At 39.5% G+C, this 27092-nt stretch overlaps 1 protein-coding gene across 1 annotated transcript in view; it reads right to left on the reverse strand.

Annotated features, from left to right (window-relative positions):
- csmd2 (CUB and Sushi multiple domains 2) overlaps positions 1-25053 on the reverse strand; it is a 691992-nt gene extending 666939 nt beyond the window's left edge. Inside the window, exon 1 of the mRNA XM_062030117.1 lies at positions 24880-25053. Within this exon, the coding sequence (XP_061886101.1) occupies positions 24880-24922 (43 nt within the window). The 5' untranslated portion in view covers positions 24923-25053. The remainder of the gene's footprint in view (positions 1-24879) is intronic.
- Between the last annotated feature and the right edge of the window lie 2039 nt (positions 25054-27092).

Genomic DNA, 27092 nt, shown 5'->3' on the forward strand with positions numbered 1-27092 from the left:
TTTAGGATGAGGTTGGGGATAAAAAAAAAAAACGGGAAAAAAGTATTTGACTAATGTTGTGCAGTAAAATCTGTTCTGCCACATGCAAAAAGAGGAAAGAAAAAATTTCAGACAATGTTAATACATTCTAAATTGCACTAAACCATTTATGCAGGAAGAAATCTAGAAAAACTAATATTGTGCATGCCTATTTGAAATAGTTAAATATATACAATATTTAGAATATACATAGATAATGCAGAAAATTGAGTGATAGAAAATATAATAACGAGTAATGTACATTTTGGAAGTTTGAATGAACTATTATAAATGAAAATAGTAGTACAAACCTTCTCAAGTTGCACAATGAGATGTAAGCATTGGATCATCAAAACAAGAATAATAAATAACGAGTACTGTAAAGTTTGGAAGTTTGTATAAACTATTTTAAATGAAAATAATATAGTGTACATAACATGTTATGTATTGTTTTCCGAAATTAGATGACCCTTTTTATGTAGGATATAAAAGCCTTTAAACCCATTTTAAGACTAGGAGCGGGATACAAAAAAAAAAAAAAAAACGGGAACAAAGTATTTGACTAATGCTATGCAGTAAAATATGCTCTGTCACATGCAACAATAGGAAAACATACATTTCAGACAATGTTAATCAATTCTGAGTTGAGCTGAATCATTTATGCAGGAAGTTACCTAGAAAAACAAATATTGTGCATGCCTAATTGAAATTGTAAAATATATAGAATATTTAGAATATGCATAGTTAATGCAGAAAATTGAGGGATAGAAAAACTAAAATAAATAACGAGTACTGTACATTTTTGAAGTTTGTATAAACTGTTATAAATGAAAATAGTATAGAGTACAAACCTTCTCATGTTGCACAATGAGATGTAGGCTTGGGATCATCAAAACAACAATTATAAATAACGAGTACTGTAAAGTTTGGAAGTTTGTATAAACTATTATAAATAAAAATAGTATAGAGTACAAACCTTCTCATGTTGCACAATGAGATGTAGGCTTGGGATCATCAAAACAACAATTATAAATAACAAGTACTGTAAAGTTTGGAAGTTTGTATAAACTATTATAAATAAAAATAGTATAGTGTACATAACATGTTAAGTATTGTTTTCCAAAATTAGCTGACCCTTTTTTGTAGGATATAAAGGCCTTTAAACCCATTTTAGGACTAGGAGGGGGATAAAAAAACAAAGTATTTTACTAATGCTATGCAGTAAAATCTGTTCTGCCACATGCAACAATAGGAACAAATACATTTCAGACAATGTTAATACATTCTGAGTAGGGATGTCCGATAATGGCTTTTTGCCGATATCCGATATGCCGATATTGTCCAACTCTTTAGTTACTGATACCGATATTAACCGATACCGATATCAACCGATATATACAGTCGTGGAATTAACACATTATTATGCCTAATTTGGACAAGCAGGTATGGTGAAGATAAGGTACTTTTAAAAACAATGAATCAAATAAAATAAGATAAATAAATTAAAAACATTTTCTTGAATAAAAAAGAAAGTAAAACAATAAAAAAACAGTTACATAGAAACTAGTAATTAATGAAAATGAGTCAAATTAACTGTTAAAGGTTAGTACTATTAGTGGAGCAGCAGCACGCACAATCATGTGTGCTTACGGACTGTATCCCTTGCAGACTGTATTGATATATATTGATATATAATGTAGGAACCAGAATATTAATAACAGAAAGAAACAACCCTTTTGTGTGAATGAGTGTGAATGGGGGAGGGAGGTTTTTTGGGTTGGTGCACTAATTGTAAGTGTATCTTGTGTTTTTTATGTGGATTTAATAAACAAACAAACAAACAAACAAACAAACAAAAACAAAAAAACGATACTGATAATAAAAAAACCGATACCGATAATTTCCGATATTACATTTTAATGCATTTATCGGCCGATAATATCGGCAGACCAATATTATCGGACATCTCTAATTCTGAGTTGAACTGAACCATTTATGCACGTTTGATATTAAGGTATATTTATGGGCACTATTGCCCCCACAAAAGAGCGAAAGAACTTCAGACAGATTTCCACCAGGTGGGATGTAAAGGGAAGCAAGGAGACGAGGACAAGCAAGGACAGCTAACCTGCCCTGGGTCTAATCTCCTGGATCGTTACATCCTGATAAAAGCAGCCTTTGTCGGAGCTTTGCATCTCCGCACGACAGCCAGGGCATCCACGTCAGTCCCTCTCTTTGGGAGGACTTACAGCAAACTCCCTTGTCTGACAAGGTGGAGGAAAGAAAAGATTCTAAATCTAGACGTCAGCGTCCATACGCTGCAGACCGATTGACTTTTACCTGCAGCTGCCGTGTGACAGCAGCCATGATGGAGCTGCTCACACACGGAAGAAACCAGCGCCGTGTGGACCACCACAGGTGAACAGAACACTCTCGCACTAGGGTGGTCCCCATACCGATATTTTGGTACCGCTACCAAAATGTATTTCGATACTTTTCGATACCTTTCAATACTTTTCTAAATAAAGGGGACCACAAAAAATGGCATTATTGGCTTTATAAACCTACTCGGTGGCCTAGTGGTGAGAGTGTCCGCCCTGAGATGGGTAGGTCGTGAGTTCAAACCCCGGCCGAGTCATACCAAAAACTATAAAAATGCCATTACCTCCCTGCTTGGCACTCAGCATCAAGTGTTGGAATTGGGGGTTAAATCATCAAAAATGACTCCCGGGCGCGGCCACCACTGCTGCTCACTGCTCCCCTCACCTTCCAGGGGGTGAACAAGGGGATGGGTCAAATGCAGAGGACATATTTCACCACACCTAGTGTGTGTGTGACAATCATTGGTACTTTAACTTAACTTATTTTAACAACAAATCTTAGAGTACATGAAACATATGTTTATTATTGCAATTTAGTCCTTAAATAAAATAGTGAAAATACTAAACAACTTGTCTTTTAGTAGTAAGTAAGCAAACAAAGACTCCTAATTAGTCTGCTGACGTATGCAGTAACATATTGTGTCATTTATACACCTATTATTTTGTCAACACTATAAAGGACAAACTGTAAAAAAAAATGATTATTAATCCACTTGTTCATTTACTGTTAATATCTGCTTACTTTCTGTTTCAACATGTTCTATCTACACTTCTGTTAAAATGTAAGAATCACTTATTCTTCTCTTGTTTGGATTAGTTTTGGATGATACCACACATTTAGGTATCGATCCGATACCAAGTAGTTACAGGATCACACATTGTCCGGGGACATATTTTCTGAGTTTATAAACATAATACCGGGGCGGTATAGCTTGGTTGGTAGAGTGGCCATGCCAGCAACTTGAGGGTTCCAGGTTCGATCCCCGCTTCCGCCATCCTAGTCACTGCCGTTGTGTCCTTGGGCAAGACGCTTTAAAAACCTTCTCCCAGTGCCACCCACACTGGTTTGAATGTAACTTAGATATTGGGTTTCACTATGTAAAAGTGCTTTGAGTCACTAGAGAAAAGCGCTATATAAATATAATTCACACACTTACAATATACATTTTTTAAAACGAAAGAAGATTTTATGATGCTAAAAAATATCGATGTAATCATAGTAGTATCGACTAGATACGCTCTTGTACTTGGTATCATTACAGTGGATGTCAGGTGTAGATCCACCCTTGGCATTTGTTTACATTGTGACGCCGGTGAGCTATTGTATCCTCCTATGGTGTGTAGTGAAGCATGTTTAGATATTCCTCGTCCTGCAGTGATAATGATACTTGTAAGAAACTCACTTAATTTGTTGCCATGGAGGCGAGGATTAGTGATTTAGAAGTAGCTAAAACACTGCCGACTGCAGTCTTAAAGCACCTCTTCCTGAGGGTGTTTCAGTGTTATAACTGCACCTTTATCTTTACTTTTTACACCAACATGCGTCCGTTCTCCCTTTTCTGTCTACACACTGTGTCTGCTTGTAAGCACTCAGTGATTGTGTGCTGCCGAACATGCTCCTCTGCTGGTAAAACCAGCAATGTCATGACGTGACGAGGCGTCTGGTACTTTTCAAACAGAGTATAGTACCGTTTTTGATTCATTCGTACCGCGATACTATACTAGTACCGGTATACCGTACAACCCTACATCGCACTGTGGGCAACACAGTCTATAAAAAAGCCGTCAAAAGTCGTGTGTTGTGCTTGTTGCTTTGGAATCTTGCAACTTTTTTCTAAAACATGGGAACAGGGTCCTGAGAAAGTTTAACAAGAAGATCAATTATTCCAGGCATGTGAAAATAGCAATTCCGCATTTTTTGTTTTTTTTAATGAAACGTTATTAAAGGCCTACTGAAAGCCACTACTACCGACCATGCAGTCTGATAGTTTATATATCAATGATGAAATCTTAACATTGCAACACATGCCAATACGGCCGGGTTAACTTATAAAGTGACATTTAAAATTTCCCGGGAAATATCCGGCTGAAACGTGATGACGTATGCGCGTGACGAAGTCCGAGTGACGGAAGTTATGGTACCCCGTAGAATCCTATACAAAAAGCTCTGTTTTCATTTCATAATTCCACAGTATTCTGGACATCTTTTGCAATTTGTTTAATGAACAATGAAGGCTGCAAAGAAGACAGTTGTAGGTGGGATCGGTGTATTAGCAGCGGACTACAGCAACACAACCAGGAGGACTTTGTTGGAGCGCTAGACGCGCTAGCCGGCGACCTCACCTTGACTTCCTACGTCTCCGGGCCGCCAAACGCATCGGGTGAAGTCCTTCGTCCTTCTGCCGATCGCTGGAACGCAGGTGAGCACGGGTGTTGATGAGCAGATGAGGGCTGGCTGGCGTAGGTGGAGAGCTAATGTTTTTAGCATAGCTCTGTGCGGTCCGGTTGCTAAGTTGCTAAGTTAGCTTCAATGGCGTTGTTAGCACAGCATTGTTAACCTTCGCCAGCCTGGAAAGCATTAACCGTGTATTTACATGTCCACGGTTTAATAGTATTGTTGATTTTCTATCTATCCTTCCAGTCAGGGGTTTATTTATTTTGTTTCTATATGCAGTTAAAGCACGATGCTATCACGTTAGCTCGTAGCTAAAGCATTTCGCCGATGTATTGTCGTGGAGATAAAAGGCACTGAATGTCCATTTCGCGTTGTCGACTCTCATTTTCAAGAGGATACAGTATCCCAGGTGGTTTAAAATACAAATCCGTGATCCACAATAGAAAAAGGAGAGAGTGTGGAATCCAATGAGCCAGCTTGTACCTAAGTTACGGTCAGAGCGAAAAAAGATACGTCCATCACTGCCTCTCAAGTCCTTCACTGTAACGTTCCTCATCTACGAATCTTTCATCCTCGCTCAAATTAATGGGGTAATCGTCACTTTCTCGGTCCGAATCTCTCTCGCTCCATTGTAAACAACGGGGAATTGTGAGGAATACTAGCTCCTGTGACGTCACGCTACTTCCGCTACAGGCAAGGCTTTTTTTTATCAGCGAGCAAAAGTTGCGAACTTTATCGTCGATTTTCTCTACTAAATCCTTTCAGCAAAAATATGGCAATATCGCGAAATGATCAAGTATGACACATAGAATGGATCTGCTATTCCCGTTTAAATAAAAAAAAATCATTTCAGTAGGCCTTTAAGGCGTGTAAGGATCGGAGTCGAAGGAGTGTCCAAAGATGGAGCTGACTTTGTTTCCTTATCAGCAATCGCAACACACAAAAGAGGAAGTGTGTCTCGTGAAAACCCGTCCGACGGGAACCCGAACAATAATACAAAAAGTGCCATAAACCCACAACAATATTAACAAAACAGGGTCGAAACAAAATTACTACGTTGCCGCTAATCATATTTGGATGATTACAATCCGAACTCTGTTAGTTATAGTTCTTTTATTCATTTATTCGTAGCCAGCGAGAAAATATATGTTTGACATGACAACACAGGAAGGCGTGGCCATTTTTAATTTTTTTAGTATATAATTGTACATTACATTTTCAATGATAATTATGTTAGTAAATGACAAAAAAAAAACTAAAATGTATGTGGTACATTAAATTGGACATGTAAAAGTAATAGTGTGATGTTGTTGCGCTATATTATAAACTAGACAGGGTGTTATATTTTATTTTGAAGTATCGCTTTTATTTTTGAAGAACCGGATGTCCTGTGCGGGAAGTATCTTTGCTGTTTTTTCGGTTGTTTACTCCCTCTCGCTTCGGACTTTTGAGTTGGAAGGAGCAGAAATCAGTCCGCCAGATAGCTGAGACCTGTGTGTGTGTGTGTGTGTGTGTGTGTGTGTGTGTGTGTGTGTGTGTGTGTGTGTGTGTGTGTGTGTGTGTGTGTGTGTGTGTGTGTGTTTTGTGTTTCCAACACAGGTTACCAATAAATAGTGAAACGACGGCATGGTGAAGTGTATTTTATTTAAAAAACTACACAACGCAGACTAAGACTCACTACATAAGCATCAAAAATAGGGCCAAAAATAGGTTGGTGGATGAGAATAAATCTAAATGTCAAATATAGTGTAGAAATGCACCCAATAGGTGGGATGCAGTCGAAGTGAAGTGAATTATATTTATATAGCGCTTTTTCTCTAGTGACTCAAAGCGCTTTTACATAGTGAAACCCAATATCTGAGTTACATTTAACCCAGTGTGGGTGGCACTGGGAGCAGGTGGGTAAAGTGTCTTGCCCAAGGATGGCGGAAGCAGGGGATCGAACCTGGAACCCTCAAGTTGCTGGCATGACCGAGCTATACCGCCCCCAGTCATGTGACCCGATGGTCTAAGCCCCGTTAGGCTACTGTTTATTTACCTGAATCAGATTTAGTCTTATTTTGAAAGGTTTAGAGGCCAGTATATAAGTGATTATGAAAACATATTTAAAATGGGACGGAGTGGATTTTTACACTCTTAAGAATGATATTTTCCCAAAAATTGAAACGGTTCATCATCACCAAGAGGTTCCTCCTACCTCACTCCACTTGACACTTTAGGGTATTTAAAGAAGAACATCTACATCTGAGGGATCTTACAAATTAAACGTTATCAAAGACAAAGTTGAACCTATTCGTGCATCACTAAGCAACATATTTGATTGACATGAGTGCCGTGCTGCTGTGATCGTGACGCTAATGAGAAAAAAAGGATGTTTGCAGTTGATTTCCCGCTACAAATATTGGTCTCATCGACAATTCGTGTCTGCAGTTGTTTTTATGCTGTGAAGTTGAAATGTTGTCTAAATATTTAGCTGTAGATGTGCCTGTTGTTCAGCAATGTTTACTAGCGATATCAAGATTCAGTATATGATGTTAGATGTAGTCATCTACTTTTTTTAATACTATATTTTCTCGATGCTAACAAATATCACCAATGACACTATAATGTGATCATCTGTTGTCCAATAAATCACTTGGCTTTCATGCACAACAACAACTAAGCTTTTAGTTTCTGTTATGAAAATCGAGAAAGAAAATACGGTGGATCGGACCAACAATCACAATATTTATTACTACGATGTAACATGGCGTATATTTTTAGCAACCACAAAATAAAACCAAACTAATGTGATCTCTTTAAGTTTAATTCTGCTCTCAAACACTACTGATATAGTAGAGAAACACAGAAAGAGTCATATAACCTAGTATTTGACACATGCTAACTGTAAGCATGTGTCATTTTGCACATATATGCTTCAAAGTCATACAACTTTGTACTTGACGCATGCTCACAGCAGCATGCTAACAGTAGCATGCCAACATTTTGAGCCAGTTTTGCTGCCCAACGCCTCAGAGTCTAATAACTTGGCAGTTGACCCATGCTAACTGTTATGTACATTATATTATTTTAATTTATGATAGTTTATACAAACTTCCAAAATGTACAGTACTCATTATTTTTTGTTTTGATGATCCAATGCTTACATCTCATTGTGCAACAAGAGAAGGTTTGTACACTATACCATTTTTATTTATAATAGTTTATACAAACTTCCAAAATATACATTACTTATTCATTATTGTTTTGCTTTTCTATCGCTCAATTTCGAACGGTTGGAACAGCAATACGACATTTTCGGCTCAAACTCGACACTCACTCGTTTTAATGCTACGCTCAAACTGCTTGGCCGTCGTGTCAATTTAGCCGTGAAGAAGAAAAATGGATGTGACGTCACATGCAACGCTCCTCTTTTTCCCACCGAACGCCTCAGAGTCATATAACCTAGTATTTGACACATGCTAACTGTTAGCATGCAAACTGTTTTAGCTTATTTTGCACACTTACGCTTGATAGTCGTAACGTGTTATGTACACTGTATTATTTTCATTTATAATTGTTTATACAAACTTTTAAAATTTACAGTACTCATTGTTTTTGTTTTGATGATCCAATGCTTACATATCATTGTGCAACAAGAGAAGGTTTGTGCACTATACCATTTTTATTCATGATAGTTTATACAAACTTCCAAAATGTACATTACTCGTTATTTATTTTTGTTTTACTTTTCTATCACTTAATTTTGAACGGTTGGAACAGCAATATGAAATTTTCTGCTCAAACTCGACACTCACTCTCACTCGTTTTAATGCCACGCGCAAACTTCTTGGCCGTCGTGTCAATTTAGCCGTGAAGAAGAAAAATGGATGTGACGTCACATGCAACCCACCTCTTTTATACACCGAACGCCTCAGAGTCATTTAATCTAGTATTTGACACATGCTAACTGTTAGCATGCGAACTGTTTTAGCTTATTTTGCACACTTACGCTTCATAATCGTAACATGTTATGTACACTGAATTATTTTAATTTATAATAGTTTATACAAACTTCCAAAATTTACAGTACTCATTGTTTTTGTTTTGATGATCCAATGCTTACATCTCATTGTGCAACAAGAGGTTTGTACACTATACCATTTTTATTTATAATAGTTTATATAGACTTCCAAAATGTACATTACTCGTTATTTATTTTTGTTTGACTTTTCTACCACTCAATTTCGAACGGTTGGAACAGCAATACGACATTTTCTGCTCATTTCTCACTTGTTTTAATGCCACGCTCAAACTGCTTGGCCGTCGTGTCAATTTAGCCGTGAAGAAGAAAAATGGATGTGACGTCACATGAAACCCTCCTCTTTTATCCACCGAACGCCTCAGAGTCATACAACCTATTATTTGACACGTGCTAACTGTTAGCATGCGAACTGTTTTAGCTTATTTTGTACACTTACGATTCATAGTCGTAACATGTTATGTACACTGTATTATTTTAATTTATAATAGTTTATACAAACTTTCAAAATTTACAGTACTCGTTATTTTTGTTTTGATGATCCAATGCTTACATCTCATTGTGCAACAAGAGAAGGTTTGTACACTATACCATTTTTATTCATAATAGTTTATACAGACTTCCAAAATGTACATTATTCGTTATTTATTTTTGTTTGACTTTTCTATCACTCAATTTCGAACGGTTGGAACAGCAATACGACATTTTCTGCTCATTTCTCACTCGTTTTAATGATACGCTCAAACTGCTTGGCCGTTGTGTCAATTTAGCCGTGAAGAAGAAAAATGGATGTGACGTTACATGCAACCCTCCTCTTTTATCCACCGAACGCCTCAGAGTCATACAACCTAGTATTTGACACGTGCTAACTGTTAGTATGCGAACTGTTTTAGCTTATTTTGCACACTTACGCTTCATAGTCGTTATGTACACTGAATTATTTTCATTTATAATAGTTTATACAAATTTCAAAAATTTACAGTACTTGTTATTTTTGTTTTGATGATCCAATGTTTACATCTCATTGTGCAACAAGAGAAGGTTTGTACACTATACCATTTTTATTTATAATAGTTTATACAGACTTCCAAAATGTACATTTCTTGTTATTTATTTTTGTTTGACTTTTCTATCACTCAATTTCGAACGGTTGGAACAGCAATACGACATTTTCTGCTCATTTCTCGCTCGTTTTAATGATATGCTCAAACTGCTTGCCCGTCGTGTCAATTTAGCCGTGAAGAAGAAAAATGGATGTGACGTCACATGCGACCCTCCTCTTTTATCCACCGAACGCCTCAGAGTCATACAACCTAGTATTTGACACGTGCAAACTGTTAGCATGCAAACTGTTTTAGCTTATTTTGCAGAATTACGCTTCATAATCGTAACATGTTATGTACACTGAATTATTTTCATTTATAATAGTTTATACAAACTTCCAAAATTTACAGTACTCGGTTTTTGTTTTGATGATCCAATGTTTACATCTCATTGTGCAACAAGAGAAGGTTTGTACACTATACCATTTTTATTTATAATAGTTTATACAGACTTCCAAAATGTACATTACTCTTTATTTATTTTTGTTTGACTTTTCTATCACTCAATTTCGAACGGTTGGAACAGCAATACGACATTTTCTGCTCATTTCTCGCTCGTTTTAATGATACGCTCAAACTGCTTGCCCGTCGTGTCAATTTAGCCGTAAAGAAGAAAAATGGATTTGACGTTACATGCAACCCTCCTCTTTTATCCACCGAACGCCTCAGAGTCATTTAACCTAGTATTTGACACATGCTAACTGTTAGCATGCAAACTGTTTTAGCTTATTTTGCACACTTACGCTTCATAGTCGTAACATGTTATGTACACTGTATTATTTTCACTTATAATTGTTTATACAAACTTCCAAAATTTACAGTACTCGGTTTTTGTTTTGATGATCCAATGTTTACATCTCATTGTGCAACAAGAGAAGGTTTGTACACTATACCATTTTTATTTATAATAGTTTATACAGTCATATAACCTAGTATTTGACACGTGCTAACTGTTAGCATGTGAACCGTTCAAGGTCATTTTGCACATATACGCTTCATAGTCTTACAACTCTGTATTTGACGCACGCTCACAGCAGCATGCTAACGGTAGCATGCCAACATTTTGAGCCAGTTTTGCAGTCGAACGCCTCAGAGTCATATAACCTAGTATTTGACACATGCTAACTGTTAGCATGTGAACCGTTCAAGGTCATTTTGCACGTATACGCTTCCTAGTCATACAACTTTGTAGTTGACGCATGCTCACAGCAGCGTGCTAACGGTAGCATGCCAACATTTTGAGCCAGTTTTGCAGCCAAACGCCTCAGTCTTATAACTTGGTAGTTGACCCATGCTAAATGTTAGCATGCTTACTGTTTTAGCTAATTTTGCACACTCACGCTTGATAGTCGTAACGTGTTATGTACACTATATTATTTTCATTTATAATAGTTTATACAAACTTCCAAAATTTACAGTATTCATTGTTTTTGTTTTGATGATCCAATGCTTACATCTCATTGTGCAACAAGAGAAGGTTTGTGCACTATACCATTTTTTATTTATAACAGTTTATACAAACTTCCAAAATGTACATTACTCGTTATTTACTTTTGTTTACATTTCTATCACTCAATTTCAAACGGTTGGAATTTTTTGCTCAAACTCGCTCTCGCTCGTTTTTTAATGCTACGCGCAAACTGCATGGCCGACGCGCGAATCCAAAACAAACGCCACATGCAACCCAGCAATTCAACGCCTCTGGACGGAACCAGGCGGGTCACACGCGGAGGCGTTGGCGAATGTGTGATTACTTGCCCAGAGTGCCTTATGCACGTTGGACTTAATGCTGCACTTAAAACCGCATCGCAAGTCGAAGCTTTTATTCACTTTGTCTCCCGTCAATGGGCTTTACAACCGGAGCCTCCAGACAGAGAGAGTTCCGGCGTGTGAGCGTTCCGTGCATAATATTTAATAAAAGAAATACCCCGATGTTACTGCGGAAGCCATGAAAGTCAAACACCATTGTTTAGTGCTTAAGAGGGGAGACGGAGGAGGGGCGATTGTGTGCGACGTTTCATCAAAAAGGCACGTCCGACTTTGGGACTAGGGACCTTTTTTCTTTTGGGCGCGTTTTGTGTGAGTAAAAGTCAATGAGCCTGCGCACGCTCGCAAACGGCTGCACGGATGCATTTAGGAATATTTTCGGGGAGAGTGTGCGAGCGTGCATGAATTAGTAAGTGTGTGTGTGAGTCACCGTGGTGGCTGAGATTAGTGTGACAAAGCGCGGCGACAGAACTCAGGCCATCTGGAGACGGATGACGAGGAGGAGGAGGAGGGGGAGGAAGAGGGGCGACCCACCAGCAGGTGGGAACAGGGATGACAAAAAAGATAACATTTGAGGACACACTCGGAGGCTCTTTTGCACCAGCAAATGAGCTGCTTGTCAACACTTGAGTGGTGGAGTGACCTCGCGGGAGGGCTGCGGCATCGCGGCAATCACAGTTATTTGGAGTGATAAAGGGTTGTCCCCGCACCAAAGTGTATTTCGGTACTTTTCTAAATAAAGGAGACCCCAAATTGGCATTATTGGCTTTATTTTAACAACAAATCTTAGGGTACATGAAACATATGTTTATTATTGTAATTTAGTCCTTAAATAAGATAGTGAACATACTAGACAACTTGTCTTTTAGTAGTAAGTAAACAAACAAAGACTCCTAATTGGTCTGCTGACGTATGCAGTAACATATTGTGTCATTTATACACCTATTATTTTGTACACATTATAAAGGACAAGCTGTAAAAATGGATAATTAATCTACTTGTTCATTTACTGTTAATATCTGCTTATTTTCTGTTTTAACATGTTCTATCTACACTTCTGTTAAAATGTAATAATCACTTATTCTTCTGTTGTTTGGATACTTTACATTAGTTTTGGATGATACCACAAGTTTGGGTATCGATCCGATACCAGGTACTTAGAGGATCATACATTGGTCATATTCAAAGTCCTCATGAGTCCAGGGACATATTTCCTGAGTTTATAAACCTATGAATTTTTAAAAAAGGAAAAACGATTTTGCGACGATAAAAATATTAATGTAATCATAGTAGTATCGACTAGATACGCTCTTGTACTTAGTATCATTACAGTGGATGTCAGGTGTAGATCCACCCATGGCATTTGTTTACATTGTGACGCCGGTGAGCTATTGTATCCTCCTACGGTGTGTAGTGAAGCATGTTCAGCTATTCCTCATCCTCCAGTGATAATACTATTTGTAAGAAACTTATTTTATTTGTCTCCAAGGAGGCGAGGATTAGTGATTTAGAAGTAGCCAAAACACTGCGGATGGACGTTAGCCGCTAGCTAGCTGGCCATGTCTTAAAGCACCTCTTCCTGAGGGTGTTTCAGTGTTATAACTTCACCTTTATCTTTACTTTTTGAGCCAACATGCGTCCGTTCTCCCGTTTCTGTCTACACACTGTGTCTGCTTGTAAGTACTCTGTGTGTGTGCGCTGCCGAAAATGCTGCTCGTAAAACTAGCAATGTCACGACGCGGCGTCATGCTTGTAAAAAAAAATAAGGCGAAGCGGTACTTTTCAAACAGAGTATAGTACCGTTTTTTGATTCATTAGTACTGCGATACTATACTAGTACCGGTATACCGTACAACCCTAGAGTGATATTGTAGTCAGGATTATTCAAACATGAATATTTCTTGTAGCACCAAAACTCGATTTAAAATAAATACTTGCAAAGCGCTTTTCTACCTTCAAGGCACTCAAAGCGCCTTGACACTATTTCCACATTCACACACACATTCACACACTGATGGCTGCCATGCAAGGCGCTAACCACCACCCATCAGGAGCAAGGGTGAAGTGTCTTGCTCAAGGACACAACAGACGTGACTAATTTGGTCTAGAGTGGGGATCGAACCCGGAACCTTCAGGTTGCTGGCACAGCCACTCCCCCAACCGCACCACGCCATCCCCTAAAATATAGTTGTAAAAAACCCATATATAAATTAGTGTACACAAACAATATGATTAACTTATTTTACCAAATTAATTCAATGCAAAAATCTTCACATTTATTCACTTTTGAAACCGTTATTTTGTTAACGTTGTCTGACCGGATGTGGCGCGCCGCGCTGTTATTGTGAAGGGCGGGGGAAGTGTGCCGTGCTGCTGTTGTAAATACGCGACCACTGTTTGTACACGGCTGTTACATCCGTGATGTCGTTCACAACAACACAAGCAGATGAGATGTGTTGCGGGTGTGTGGATTGTTCCAGCTAGCTTTGGCGCGGCCGTTTCTAGTGACCTCCTCCACCTGCACCAGAAATGATTCCCGGGCGCGGCCACTGCTGCTGCTCGCTGCTCCCACACCTAGTGTGTGTGTGACAATCATTGGTACTTTAACTTTAACATTGTTTACTTCAGTGTGTGTCGCGGATAAACGAGCGCTAGTGGACACAATATTTTCCCAAACAAATGTTCCTTCTCCTCACGACGACGACATTTCACTCACATTCATGTCAATTTCCTTGTTATTCTGCGTTTAACGGCGGATTAAGTTTTAACGGCCAATAATGTGACTACGTCGAAATCACGCCTTACTTTTTTTACTTAGTTTAGCATTGTGTCAAATAAAAAGTAGACATCCCAAACTTCCCGTGGAAATGCTCTCTTCTCACTCATTCGCCGTCACGATCACTGCGCCGCTCGGTCGTCATTTTTCCTGCCTTCATTTTTATTCATAAAAACAAAACCAAAAAAAAATCAGCACAAATTGTTTTATTTCTTTGTTTTGTTGGTGAAAGTGTCTCCTGAGTTAATGTTGCTGCAACGCACTTCTTGTGGGGATCCCCAGCAAGAACATCCAGAAGCTGCAATACATACAGAATAGTGCTGCTAGGATCCTGATGAGAGTGCGGGAATATGACCATATCACACCAACTCTCAAGTCCCTTCACTGGCTTCCTGTTCCACTCAGGATTGAATTCAAAGTCTCCCTACTAACCCACCAGTGCCTCCATGGAACTGCCCCCCTCTACCTCAAAGAACTGCTCACCCCCAAATCCTCCACACGACACCACCGCTCCGGACAGGCTAACCTCCTCCAACCTCCGAGGACAAAGCTAGGAACAATGGGAGACCGGGCTTTCTGCTCCGCCGCTCCCAGTCTGTGGAACGCTCTCCCTGACCACCTGAGAGCACCACAGACTGTGGATTTAAAAAAAGGCTTGAAAACCCTTGTTTTTTAAAAAGCCTTTTTTTTTTTTTTTAGATATATTGATTGATTGAGACTTTTGTTAGTAGGTTGCACAGTGAAGTACATATTCCGTACAATTGACCACTAAATGGTAACACCCGAATAAGTTTTTCAACTTGTTTAAGTCGGGGTCCACTTAAATTGATTCATGATACAGATATATACTATCATATATACTATCATCATAATACAGTCATCACACAAGATAATCACATTGAATTATTTACATTATTTACAATCAGGGGTGTGGAGGGGGGGGGGGGAATACTAGTAAATACTAGTTTAAATACTATGCATACTAGTTTTAGCTATTTGGCTAAAGGACCATAAATGCATAAACCCCTCATTAAGTTGCAATGTAAAAAAACAAAGTGCAAGAATTGTACTGTAAAAATAAGTCATACGTTTTTTTTTTGTTTTTTTTTATAAAGTTAGAATAATTCATGGCTTGAAAATAAAATTTTATATTTTACAGTAAACAAAAAAAGTCACTAGAATTTGTATGTAAAAACTATGTTGTTTTTTTTTGTTTTTTTTACAGTGTGTGCCTTTAAATTGTCACAGAAATTGGCCACCTGGCAGAATTTAAGGGATTTACAAAGCAATGCAAGACATTACTTTTTTTTTACAGAAAATAATACTTCAATGAACACACTGTCTTCATGGTATGACATTTTGCATTTTTCCAATCACGTTAATGAGCAAAAATTGACACTTTCATCTCCGCTCTCACTCGCTGCGTGGTAAAATGGTCTCATATCAGTAAAGTCTCCATGAAACGTCCTGAATTTGCCTAATTTAGTGTGAAACCCGGACGCGGGATCCTGATCAGATCTTATCGGAGTGGGACCGTGTCTAATTACGCCTGCACAACAATTGGCCCAACACCACATTTCCAAAGAGCGCCTTGCTTCTGTGTCAGCGTCAAGGAGCTGTCCGTGGTGCTGAAAGGGAGTCGCTGACCAAGGTAGCCAAAAGTAGCCAAAAGTCTCTCACACAGGACCCAGCTTTTTAACGCCATCGTTATATCGCCATAATCCATGTTTATGACAGCTTCTAAATCAATGATCTAATGATCTACATTCCTTGCAAGTACCATTATCACTGGAGGACTCGAGAGCAAGGAAGATGCTACACTACACTCCATAGGAGGATACCAGAAAACATTGAAAACCATCAAGATATGGGCGGATCGAGACACACATATCGACAGTAATTATACCAAGTACAGTATCAGTATATGGTCGACACAACGATGATTTACAACAAAAAAAAAGTTTTTTGTCCTTTTTTTGTTAACAATTCAGGAAAAAATGGCCAATAACGTAGTTGATTTTACTTTGTGTTCAGTTATTTAGCACTCTTTTGCTGAAAACAAAATTAATAATCAATTATCTTGAACATATGCACCCGTATCGGTCCAAGTTGTTTGTAGTATCAAACTATTAAGAGTTTTTTATTTTTTATTTTTTATTTTTTAATTGCAACATATAGAAATTATTATAATTGCTGTATTATTTCATTATAACATTTCTGAGTCTCGATCTAGACGCTAGATGGCCCTAGTGTTTAGTTTATGGTGTGTTGGAGAGTCAGTTAAGTCTTTTGTTGCGCCCTAAAACATGTTAATACTGTAAGCATTGAACTTATTACGCAACTCAGGAAAAAAGGGCCAATAATGTAGTCAGTTTTACTTGTGTTCAGTTATTTTGCTCAAAATAATATTTTAATTAACAATCAATGATCTTGAACATATGCACCGGTATCAGCCCAAATCGTTTGTAGTATAACACCATTAATATTTTTATTTTTATTTTTATTTTTTATTGCAACATGTAAAAATTATTATAACTGCTGTATTATTTTATCATAACATTTCTGAGTCTCGATCACAGTTGTAAGTCCCTAGACGCTAGATGGCCCTAGTGTTTAGTTTATGGTGTGTTGGCTAGTCAGTTCAGCCTTTTGTTGCGCCCTAAAACATGTTAATACTGTAAGCATTGAACTTATTACGCACCAAAAGTTTGATTGTGCAACTCAGGAAAAAAGGGCCAATAATGTAGTCAGTTTTACTTGTGTTCAGTTATTTTGCTCAAAATAATATTTTAATTAATAATCAATGATCTTGAACATATGCACCAGTATCAGCCCAAATCGTTTGTAGTATAACACTATTAAGGTTTTTTTTTTTTAATTTTTTTTTTTTTTATTGCAACATGTAAAAATTATTATAACTGCTGTATTATTTTATCATAACATTTCTGAGTCTCGATCACAGTTGTAAGTCCCAGACGCTAGATGGCCCTAGTGTTTAGTTTATGGTGTGTTGGCTAGTCAGTTCAGTATTTTGTTGCGCCCCAAAACATGTTAATACTGTAAGCATTGCTTTTATTACGTGCCAAAAGTTTGATTTTACAATTCCGGAAAAAAGGGCCAACAATGTCGTCAGTTTTACTTGTGTTCAGTTATTTTGCTCAAAATAATAAATCAACTAATAATCACAGTATCGGCCCAAATCGTTTGTAGTATCACCAAAAACTAAAGTAAGACTAAGCGATAATTCCATTTTGCCAGACGTGTGGATGGAACATTGAAACAGGAAGTGAGCAGATATTGACAGTCAATTAGCAAGTAGATTAATAATGAAGGGAAAATGACAAAAGCGGAAATGACAGATTTTGAAATGCTTCGATTATTATCACGTAGAAGTATCGTCATGCACGTCGTTATCGCAGGAGGCTGCAATATGTATCGCAGTGTAGATTTGAGGCCATGTCGACCAACACTCGTCAATTACTCCTGGGCCGCTAGTTTGACGGCGTTGCTCTTTAGCCGCTAACACAACATCATGGGATTGATGGCAAAAGAAGGTTTCAAGCTAGTGAAGCATCATGCACAGGAGGATTGGGGTTGTGTTTAACTAGTGTAGCATCACACACAGGAGGATTGGGGTTGTGTTTAACTAGTGAAGCATCACGCACAGGAGGATTGGGGTTGTGTTTAACTAGTGTAGCATCACGCACAGGAGGATTGGGGTTGTGTTTAACTAGTGTAGCATCATGCACAGGAGGATTGGGGTTGTGTTTAACTAGTGAAGCATCATGCACAGGAGGATTGGGGTTGTGTTTAACTAGTGTAGCATCATGCACAGGAGGATTGGGGTTGTGTTTAACTAGTGTAGCATCATGCACAGGAGGATTGGGGTTGTGTTTAACTAGTGAAGCATCACGCACAGGAGGATTGGGGTTGTGTTTAACTAGTGAAGCATCATGCACAGGAGGATTGGGGTTGTGTTTAACTAGTGTAGCATCATGCACAGGAGGATTGGGGTTGTGTTTAACTAGTGAAGCATCATGCACAGGAGGATTGGGGTTGTGTTTAACTAGTGAAGCATCATGCACAGGAGGATTGGGGTTGTGTTTAACTAGTGTAGCATCATGCACAGGAGGATTGGGGTTGTGTTTAACTAGTGTAGCATCATGCACAGGAGGATTGGGGTTGTGTTTAACTAGTGTAGCATCATGCACAGGAGGATTGGGGTTGTGTTTAACTAGTGAAGCATCATGCACAGGAGGATTGGGGTTGTGTTTAACTAGTGTAGCATCATGCACAGGAGGGTTGGGGTTGTGTTTAACTAGTGTAGCATCATGCACAGGAGGATTGTGGTTGTGTTTAACTAGTGTAGCATCATGCACAGGAGGATTGGGGTTGTGTTTAACTAGTGTAGCATCATGCACAGGAGGATTGTGGTTGTGTTTAACTAGTGTAGCATCATGCACAGGAGGATTGGGGTTGTGTTTAACTAGTGAAGCATCATGCACAGGAGGATTGGGGTTGTGTTTAACTAGTGTAGCATCATGCACAGGAGGATTGTGGTTGTGTTTAACTAGTGTAGCATCATGCACAGGAGGATTGGGGTTGTGTTTAACTAGTGTAGCATCATGCACAGGAGGATTGGGGTTGTGTTTAACTAGTGTAGCATCATGCACAGGAGGATTGGGGTTGTGTTTAACTAGTGAAGCATCATGCACAGGAGGATTGGGGTTGTGTTTAACTAGTGTAGCATCATGCACAGGAGGATTGGGGTTGTGTTTAACTAGTGTAGCATCATGCACAAGAGGATTGGGGTTGTGTTTAACTAGTGTAGCATCATGCACAGGAGGATTGGGGTTGTGTTTAACTAGTGTAGCATCATGCACAGGAGGATTGGGGTTGTGTTTAACTAGTGTAGCATCATGCACAGGAGGATTGGGGTTGTGTTTAACTAGTGAAGCATCATGCACAGGAGGATTGGGGTTGTGTTTAACTAGTGTAGCATCATGCACAGGAGGATTGGGGTTGTGTTTAACTAGTGTAGCATCATGCACAAGAGGATTGGGGTTGTGTTTAACTAGTGTAGCATCATGCACAGGAGGATTGGGGTTGTGTTTAACTAGTGTAGCATCATGCACAGGAGGATTGGGGTTGTGTTTAACTAGTGAAGCATCATGCACAGGAGGATTGGGGTTCTGTTTAACTAGTGTAGCATCATGCACAGGAGGATTGGGGTTGTGTTTAACCAGTGTAGCATCACGCACAGGAGGGTTGGGGTTGTGTTTAACTAGTGTAGCATCATGCACAGGAGGATTGGGGTTGTGTTTAACTAGTGAAGCATCATGCACAGGAGGATTGGGGTTGTGTTTAACTAGTGTAGCATCATGCACAGGAGGATTGGGGTTGTGTTTAACCAGTGTAGCATCACGCACAGGAGGATTGGGGTTGTGTTTAACTAGTGTAGCATCATGCACAGGAGGATTTAGGGTTGTGTTTAACTAGTGTAGCATCATGCACAGGATGAATTTGGTTGTGTTTAACTAGTGTAGCATCATGCACAGGAGGATTGGGGTTGTGTTTAACTAGTGTAGCATCATGCACAGGAGGATTGGGGTTGTGTTTAACTAGTGAAGCATCATGCACAGGAGGATTGGGGTTGTGTTTAACTAGTGTAGCATCATGCACAGGAGGATTGGGGTTGTGTTTAACTAGTGTAGCATCATGCACAGGAGGATTGGGGTTGTGTTTAACTAGTGTAGCATCATGCACAGGAGGATTGGGGTTGTGTTTAACTAGTGTAGCATCATGCACAGGAGGATTGGGGTTGTGTTTAACTAGTGTAGCATCATGCACAGGAGGATTGGGGTTGTGTTTAACTAGTGTAGCATCATGCACAGGAGGGTTGGGGTTGTGTTTAACTAGTGTAGCATCACGCACAGGAGGGTTGGGGTTGTGTTTAACTAGTGTAGCATCACGCACAGGAGGATTGGGGTTGTGTTTAACTAGTGTAGCATCACGCACAGGAGGATTGGGGTTGTGTTTAACTAGTGTAGCATCATGCACAGGAGGGTTGGGGTTGTGTTTAACTAGTGTAGCATCACGCACAGGAGGGTTGGGGTTGTGTTTAACTAGTGTAGCATCACGCACAGGAGGGTTGGGGTTGTGTTTAACTAGTGTAGCATCATGCACAGGAGGATTGGGGTTGTGTTTAACTAGTGTAGCATCATGCACAGGAGGATTGGGGTTGTGTTTAACTAGTGTAGCATCATGCACAGGAGGATTGGGGTTGTGTTTAACTAGTGAAGCATCATGCACAGGAGGATTGGGGTTGTGTTTAACTAGTGTAGCATCATGCACAGGAGGATTGGGGTTGTGTCTAACTAGTGTAGCATCATGCACAGGAGGATTGGGGTTGTGTTTAACTAGTGTAGCATCATGCACAGGAGGATTGGGGTTGTGTTTAACTAGTGTAGCATCATGCACAGGAGGATTGGGGTTGTGTCTAACTAGTGTAGCATCATGCACAGGAGGATTGGGGTTGTGTTTAACTAGTGTAGCATCATGCACAGGAGGATTGGGGTTGTGTTTAACTAGTGTAGCATCATGCACAGGAGGATTGGGGTTGTGTTTAACTAGTGTAGCATCATGCACAGGAGGATTGGGGTTGTGTCTAACTAGTGTAGCATCATGCACAGGAGGATTGGGGTTGTGTTTAACTGCACTTAAATCATACTTAGCACTCTTTCTCATACACAAGTGTCAAACTCAAGGGTGCAGGCACCATCATTTAATGTGGCCCGCCACGTCATTTAAAGAATCATTTATGCGTTTCGGCATGTCATTTAATGTATTCCTCTCCCATCTTTTGTATTGGCCTGCCCCTCTATTTCATTCAACCCACCACATCATTTTATGCAGTTCAGCACGTCAATTACTGTGGCCTGCCACATCTTTTAATTTAGTCTGCCACATCATTTTAATTTAGTCTGATACATCTTTTAATTTAGTCTGCCACATCTTTTAATTTAGTCTGATACAACTTTTAATTTAGTCTGCTACATTGTTTAAATTAGTCTGTCACATCTTTTAATGTGGCCTGCCACCTCTTTTAATTTAGTCTGCCACATATTTTAATTTAGTCTGCTACATCTTTTAATTTAGTCTGCGACATCTTTAAAGTTGGCCTGCCACATCTTTTAAATTAGTCTGCTACATATTTTAAAATGGCCTGCCACATCTTTTAATTCAATCTGCTACATCTTTTAATTTAGTCTGCTACATTGTTTAATTTAGCCTGCCACATCTTTTAATTTAGTCTGCTACATCTTTTAATTTAGTATGCTCCATTGTTTAATTTAGCCTGCCACATCTTTTAATTTAGTATGTCACATATTTTAATTTAGTCTGCTACATCTTTTAATTTAGTCTGCCACATCCTATTGTGACCTGCCACATCTTTTAATTTAGTCTGCTACATCTTTTAATATGGCCTGTCACATCTTTTAATTTAGTCTGCCACATCTTTTAAGTGGCCTGCCACATCTTTTAATTTAGTCTGCTACATCTTTTAATTCAGTCTGCCACATCTAATTGTGGCCTGTCACAGCTTCTAATTTAGTCTGCCACGTCTTTTAATTTGGTATACCGCACCATTTAAGGTGGCCAGCTATATATTGTAAAGTGGTCAGCTACATATTTTAACGTAACCTGCCATATAATTTATTTTGGCCCGCCACATCGTTTTACGAGGTTAAGCACGTCATTTAACTTGGCCCGCCAGGTCTTTTAATGTGATTTGGCGCGTCAATTTATGTTGTCCCCCACGTCATTCAAGTCGGCCCACCACATACTTGAGGTCCAGCACCTCGTCAAATCAGCAATTCATTTATCGTGATCCGGCACTTTATGTAGCCTGCTATATATTTTACATTGGCCTGCCGTATCTTTTAATTTGGTCCACCAGACCATTTAAACTGGCCTGCCACATGGTTTAAAAATGGCCTGCTACACCTTTAAAATTGGCCTGCTACATCTTTTAAAGTGGCCTACTACATCCATTATCGACTCCATCCCTTGTCGTGGCCTGCTACGCCTTTTATATTAGCCTGCTACATATTTTAAAATGGCCTGTTGCATCTTTTAAATTGGCCTGCTACATCTTTTACGTGGCCTGCTACATCTTTTTACAGTGGCCTGCTACATATTTTAAGTGGCCTGCTACGTATTTTAATATGGCCTGCTACATATTTTAATTGGCCTGCTATGTATTTTAATTGGCCTGCTACATCTTTTATGTGGCCTGCCACATATATTAATGTGGCCTGCCACCGTTTTAATGTGGACTGCTACATCTTTTAAGTGGCCTGCTACATCCCTTATCGACTACATCCCTTATCGTGGCCTGCTACACCTTTTAAATTAGCCTGCTACATCTTTTAATGTGACCTGCTACATCTTTATGTGGCCTGCTACATATTTTAAAATGGCCTGCTACATATTTTAACTTGGCCTGCTACATCTTTTTACCGTGTCCTGCTACATCTTTATGTGGCCTGCTACATATTTTAAAATGGCCTGCTACATATTTTGAAATGGCCTGCTACATCTTTTTACCGTGTCCTGCTACATCTTTTATGTGGCCAGCTACGTATTTTAATCTGGCCTGCTACGTATTTTAATTTGGCCTGCTACATCTTTTTACTTTGGCCTGCTACATCTTTATGTGGCCTGCTACATCCTTTAATGTGGCCTGCTACATCTTTTAATGTGGCCTGTTACATCTTTTAATGTGGCCTGCTACATCTTTTAATGTGGCCTGTTACATCTTTTAATGTGGCCTGCTACATCTTTTAATGTGGCCTGCCACATCTTTTAATTTAGTCTGCTACATCTTGTAATGTAGTCTGCTACATCTTTTAATGTGGCCTGCTACATCTTTTAATGTGGCCTGCCACATCTTTTAATTTAGTCTTCCACATCTTGTAATGTAGTCTGCTACATCTTTTAAAGTGGCCTGCCACATCTTTTAATTTACTCTGCCACATCTTGTAATTTAGTCTGCTACATCTTTTAATGTGGCCTGCTACATCTTTTAATGTGGCCTGCTACATCTTTTAATGTGGCCTGCTACATCTTTTAATGTGGCCTGCTACATCTTTTAATGTGGCCAGCCCTGTCTTTTAATCTCGCCTGCGAAAGGCTGTAAATAGTAGAGCACTTTTTGGCTACATTTATTTTGTTCTTTCAATTTTTGAAAAAACAAAACAAAACAATGTCCTTCATGTACTCTAACACTAATATCGGATCATGCAAAAATAATTTGCGTATATTTTTTGTGTGCACGTTATCTGCTTGTCACCTTGACTTCAAAGGAAGTCACCATGAATGTGTTAGCGAAACACACACACAGCAAAACACGAGGCTATGACGCGGATTGACGGTTACAAGTGGCCCCTCAGGTCAGCCATCAGTGCGTCGCGGCCCCCAACTCTTTGTTCCACGGCGGCAGTTTTCCAACTCCGACCGCTACTTCCTGCGTGACGGTGCAGACGCCAACGTGTCCCGGCGCGTGTGCATAACAGATGATTGAAAGCATTACTGCAGGTTGCATCACGATCATATTTATATATGAATAAAATAACAAATAATAAGCCGGGCGTGCGTACATTGGCGCTCTCTCCAAGCAGACATGTCCCCTCCAGCCCCTCAGCGTCTTCGCCTTCGCTCCAGGCTTGATTGCCGCCTATTGAGTGATGGCGTCCTGCGGGATCGCTTGACGCATCTCAATCCGCGCGCCTCGTGGGAGCCGTCACCAGGTGACAAATGAATACCTTTCATGCACCTTTTTTTCTTTTTCTTATTAAATCATTAATTTTTGCCGAGTCGCTCCGTGGGGCTCTGGTGCCACTCGACGGGGGGATGGGGCAACTGCGCGCCTTTACAACCCGGGACGCTCGACGACACACGTGTTGGCCGTCGGGTGGGTGGGGAGTACACACCTTCACCAGTGGAATATCTCGCTCCAGAAGTTGGGAGCTTTTTGTCCATTTATCTGCGGAATAAATTAAAGGAGCGGTTTATTGTTAACGATCTGTTGCGTTAGAAACGAAGAGGCGGGAAAGTGGGGGATTGAACCCACACTCGCAGATATTTCGGACATTAAACAACTTGGTCTTCTTACGCATTCCTGGTAATGATAATGCATATTAACACAGTTAGCCCCGGAGATTACAACTTTTAGCATGGGAAGGCTCATGCGTCTTTACGCGCGCTCCTGCTGATTTGCATGCAGGCGGCGGCGGCGTGAGGAGGCTGCTGCTGCATTTTGCATGACTCCAGCTCTTCTGCAGCTGAAGGAGGAGATGAGGAGGAGGAGGAGGGGCGTGGGGGCGTGTGGGGGATGGGGGGGGGGGATAACTCACCCTTCGCCGAGGCGCTCAGTAGACCCACGTAGAGCACGAGCATCACCCGGCTCCACCGGGCCCCTCTCAGGAGAGCTGCCAACCCGAGCCCGTCCGCATCCCGCCGGCTACGCGCGCATTCCGGTCTCCTCTCGGGTGCAGCGGCGGCCCCGTCCCGACTCTGAGCGGCGTCCATGGCGGGGGAGACAGGGATGGGGGGGGGGGGGGGGGAGAAAAAAAAGGAAAAAAAAAAAAAGCTTCTTCTCAGCAATCGTGGATCTCAGACGCTCGGAAAATCCCAACGTATGGAGGAAGTCCGGATCTCGTCGCTGGACTGAACCATGTCAGGCGTGCCCTAGAGAGATGTATATTTGTAGAGGAGGGGGGGCTGGTCTCTACTCCACCTAAAATCACGACGCTCCGCTCTGCCCCCGCGGCGTGCACGCACGTCAAAGCCCGCAGAGCATCCCTCCTTGGAGTTTCCACGCAGCTCCCGAAGACACGCTCCGTCTCCAGACAGTCACCATGAGCGCAGGCGTGATGATAATCCACGTTGGAGAGAGAGAGAGAGAGCGAGAGAGAGAGAGAGAGAGAAGGAGGGAGAGGGAAGGAGGGAAGAAAGGAAGGAATACAAAATAAAATCCAAAAAAAAATTTAAAAAAAGAGGCGAAAGTTCTCGAGCGGAAGGTCCGTGTGCAGCGGGGATGATGCGACCTTGTTGCGTTCAAGAGCAAAGTGTTGCTTATTCCCAGGCTGCGGGATGATCAGTGCGGCGTCTGACGGCGTCGACGCTGCTCGGTGTGTGACGCCAGGATCAGACTGCAGACCTTCTCTCTCTCTCTCTCTCTCTCTCTCTCTCTCTCTCTCTCTCTCTCCATCTCCATCCTCCTCCCCTCCTCAGTACCAATCAATGTGGGATCCCCATCATAAAATAAATGTGACTTCCGCTGGAACCGCTTGGATTTGCGTCCGCGTGAGCGAGGCGGCTGCAATGCCAAATAAGATACCCTAAAGCAGGGGTGTCCAAACTTTTTCCACCAGAAGCCAAAGCATGGGGGGGGGGGAGACGACGACGACGTGGTGATGTGATTTTAATGTGTGAAAGAATGCTAAAAAACAGAAATCGTATATGTTTACAGACAAAAGTTGCATAATTTTACAATATTAACCGTAAGGAAAGACTCATGCTGTCTTTAAGTGACACCTACTGGCCATAAAAGTTCACTGATTTAAGCTAACGACGCAGTAAATGTAATGATGCGGACACGTTTGTTACTGGATTCTTTCTGAAAACTTGGTATGTATGAATAACATGCAACTATAATTATTTGATGCTTGTTTTCATATACAAATTTTGTTCCACTATATATATATACATATATATATATATACACATATATGTCTATATACAAACACATATGCATATACACATACATACATACATACATATTAACATACATACAGTATTTACATATACATAGAAACATACATATATACACACGTTATATATATATATATATATATATATATATATATATATATATATATATATATATATATATATATATATATATATATATATATATATATATATATATATATATATATATATATATATGTGTGTGTGTAAATATATATATATATATATATATATATATATATATATATATATATATATATATATATATATATATATATATATATATATATATATATATATATATATATATATATATATATATATATATATATATATATGTGTAAATATATATATATATATATATATATGTGTGTAAATATATATATATATATATATATATATATATATATATATATGTGTGTAAATATATATATATATATATATATATATATATATATATATATATATATATATATATATATATATATATATATATATATATATATATATGTGTATATATATATATATATATATATATATATATATATATATATATATATATATATATATATATATATATATATATATATATATATATATATATATATATATATATATATATATATATATATATATATATATATATATATATATCCATTTTACTACCGCTTGTCCCTTTTGTGGTCGCGGGGGTTGCTGGAGCCTATCCCAGTTGCATTCGGGCGGAAGGCAGGGTACACCCTGGACAAGTCGCCACCTCATCGCAGGGCCAGCACAGATAGGCAGACAACATTCACACTCACACACTAGGGCG

The sequence above is a fragment of the Entelurus aequoreus genome, linkage group LG20 (assembly GCF_033978785.1).
Source record: "Entelurus aequoreus isolate RoL-2023_Sb linkage group LG20, RoL_Eaeq_v1.1, whole genome shotgun sequence".
Taxonomy (NCBI): Eukaryota; Metazoa; Chordata; class Actinopteri; order Syngnathiformes; family Syngnathidae; genus Entelurus; species Entelurus aequoreus.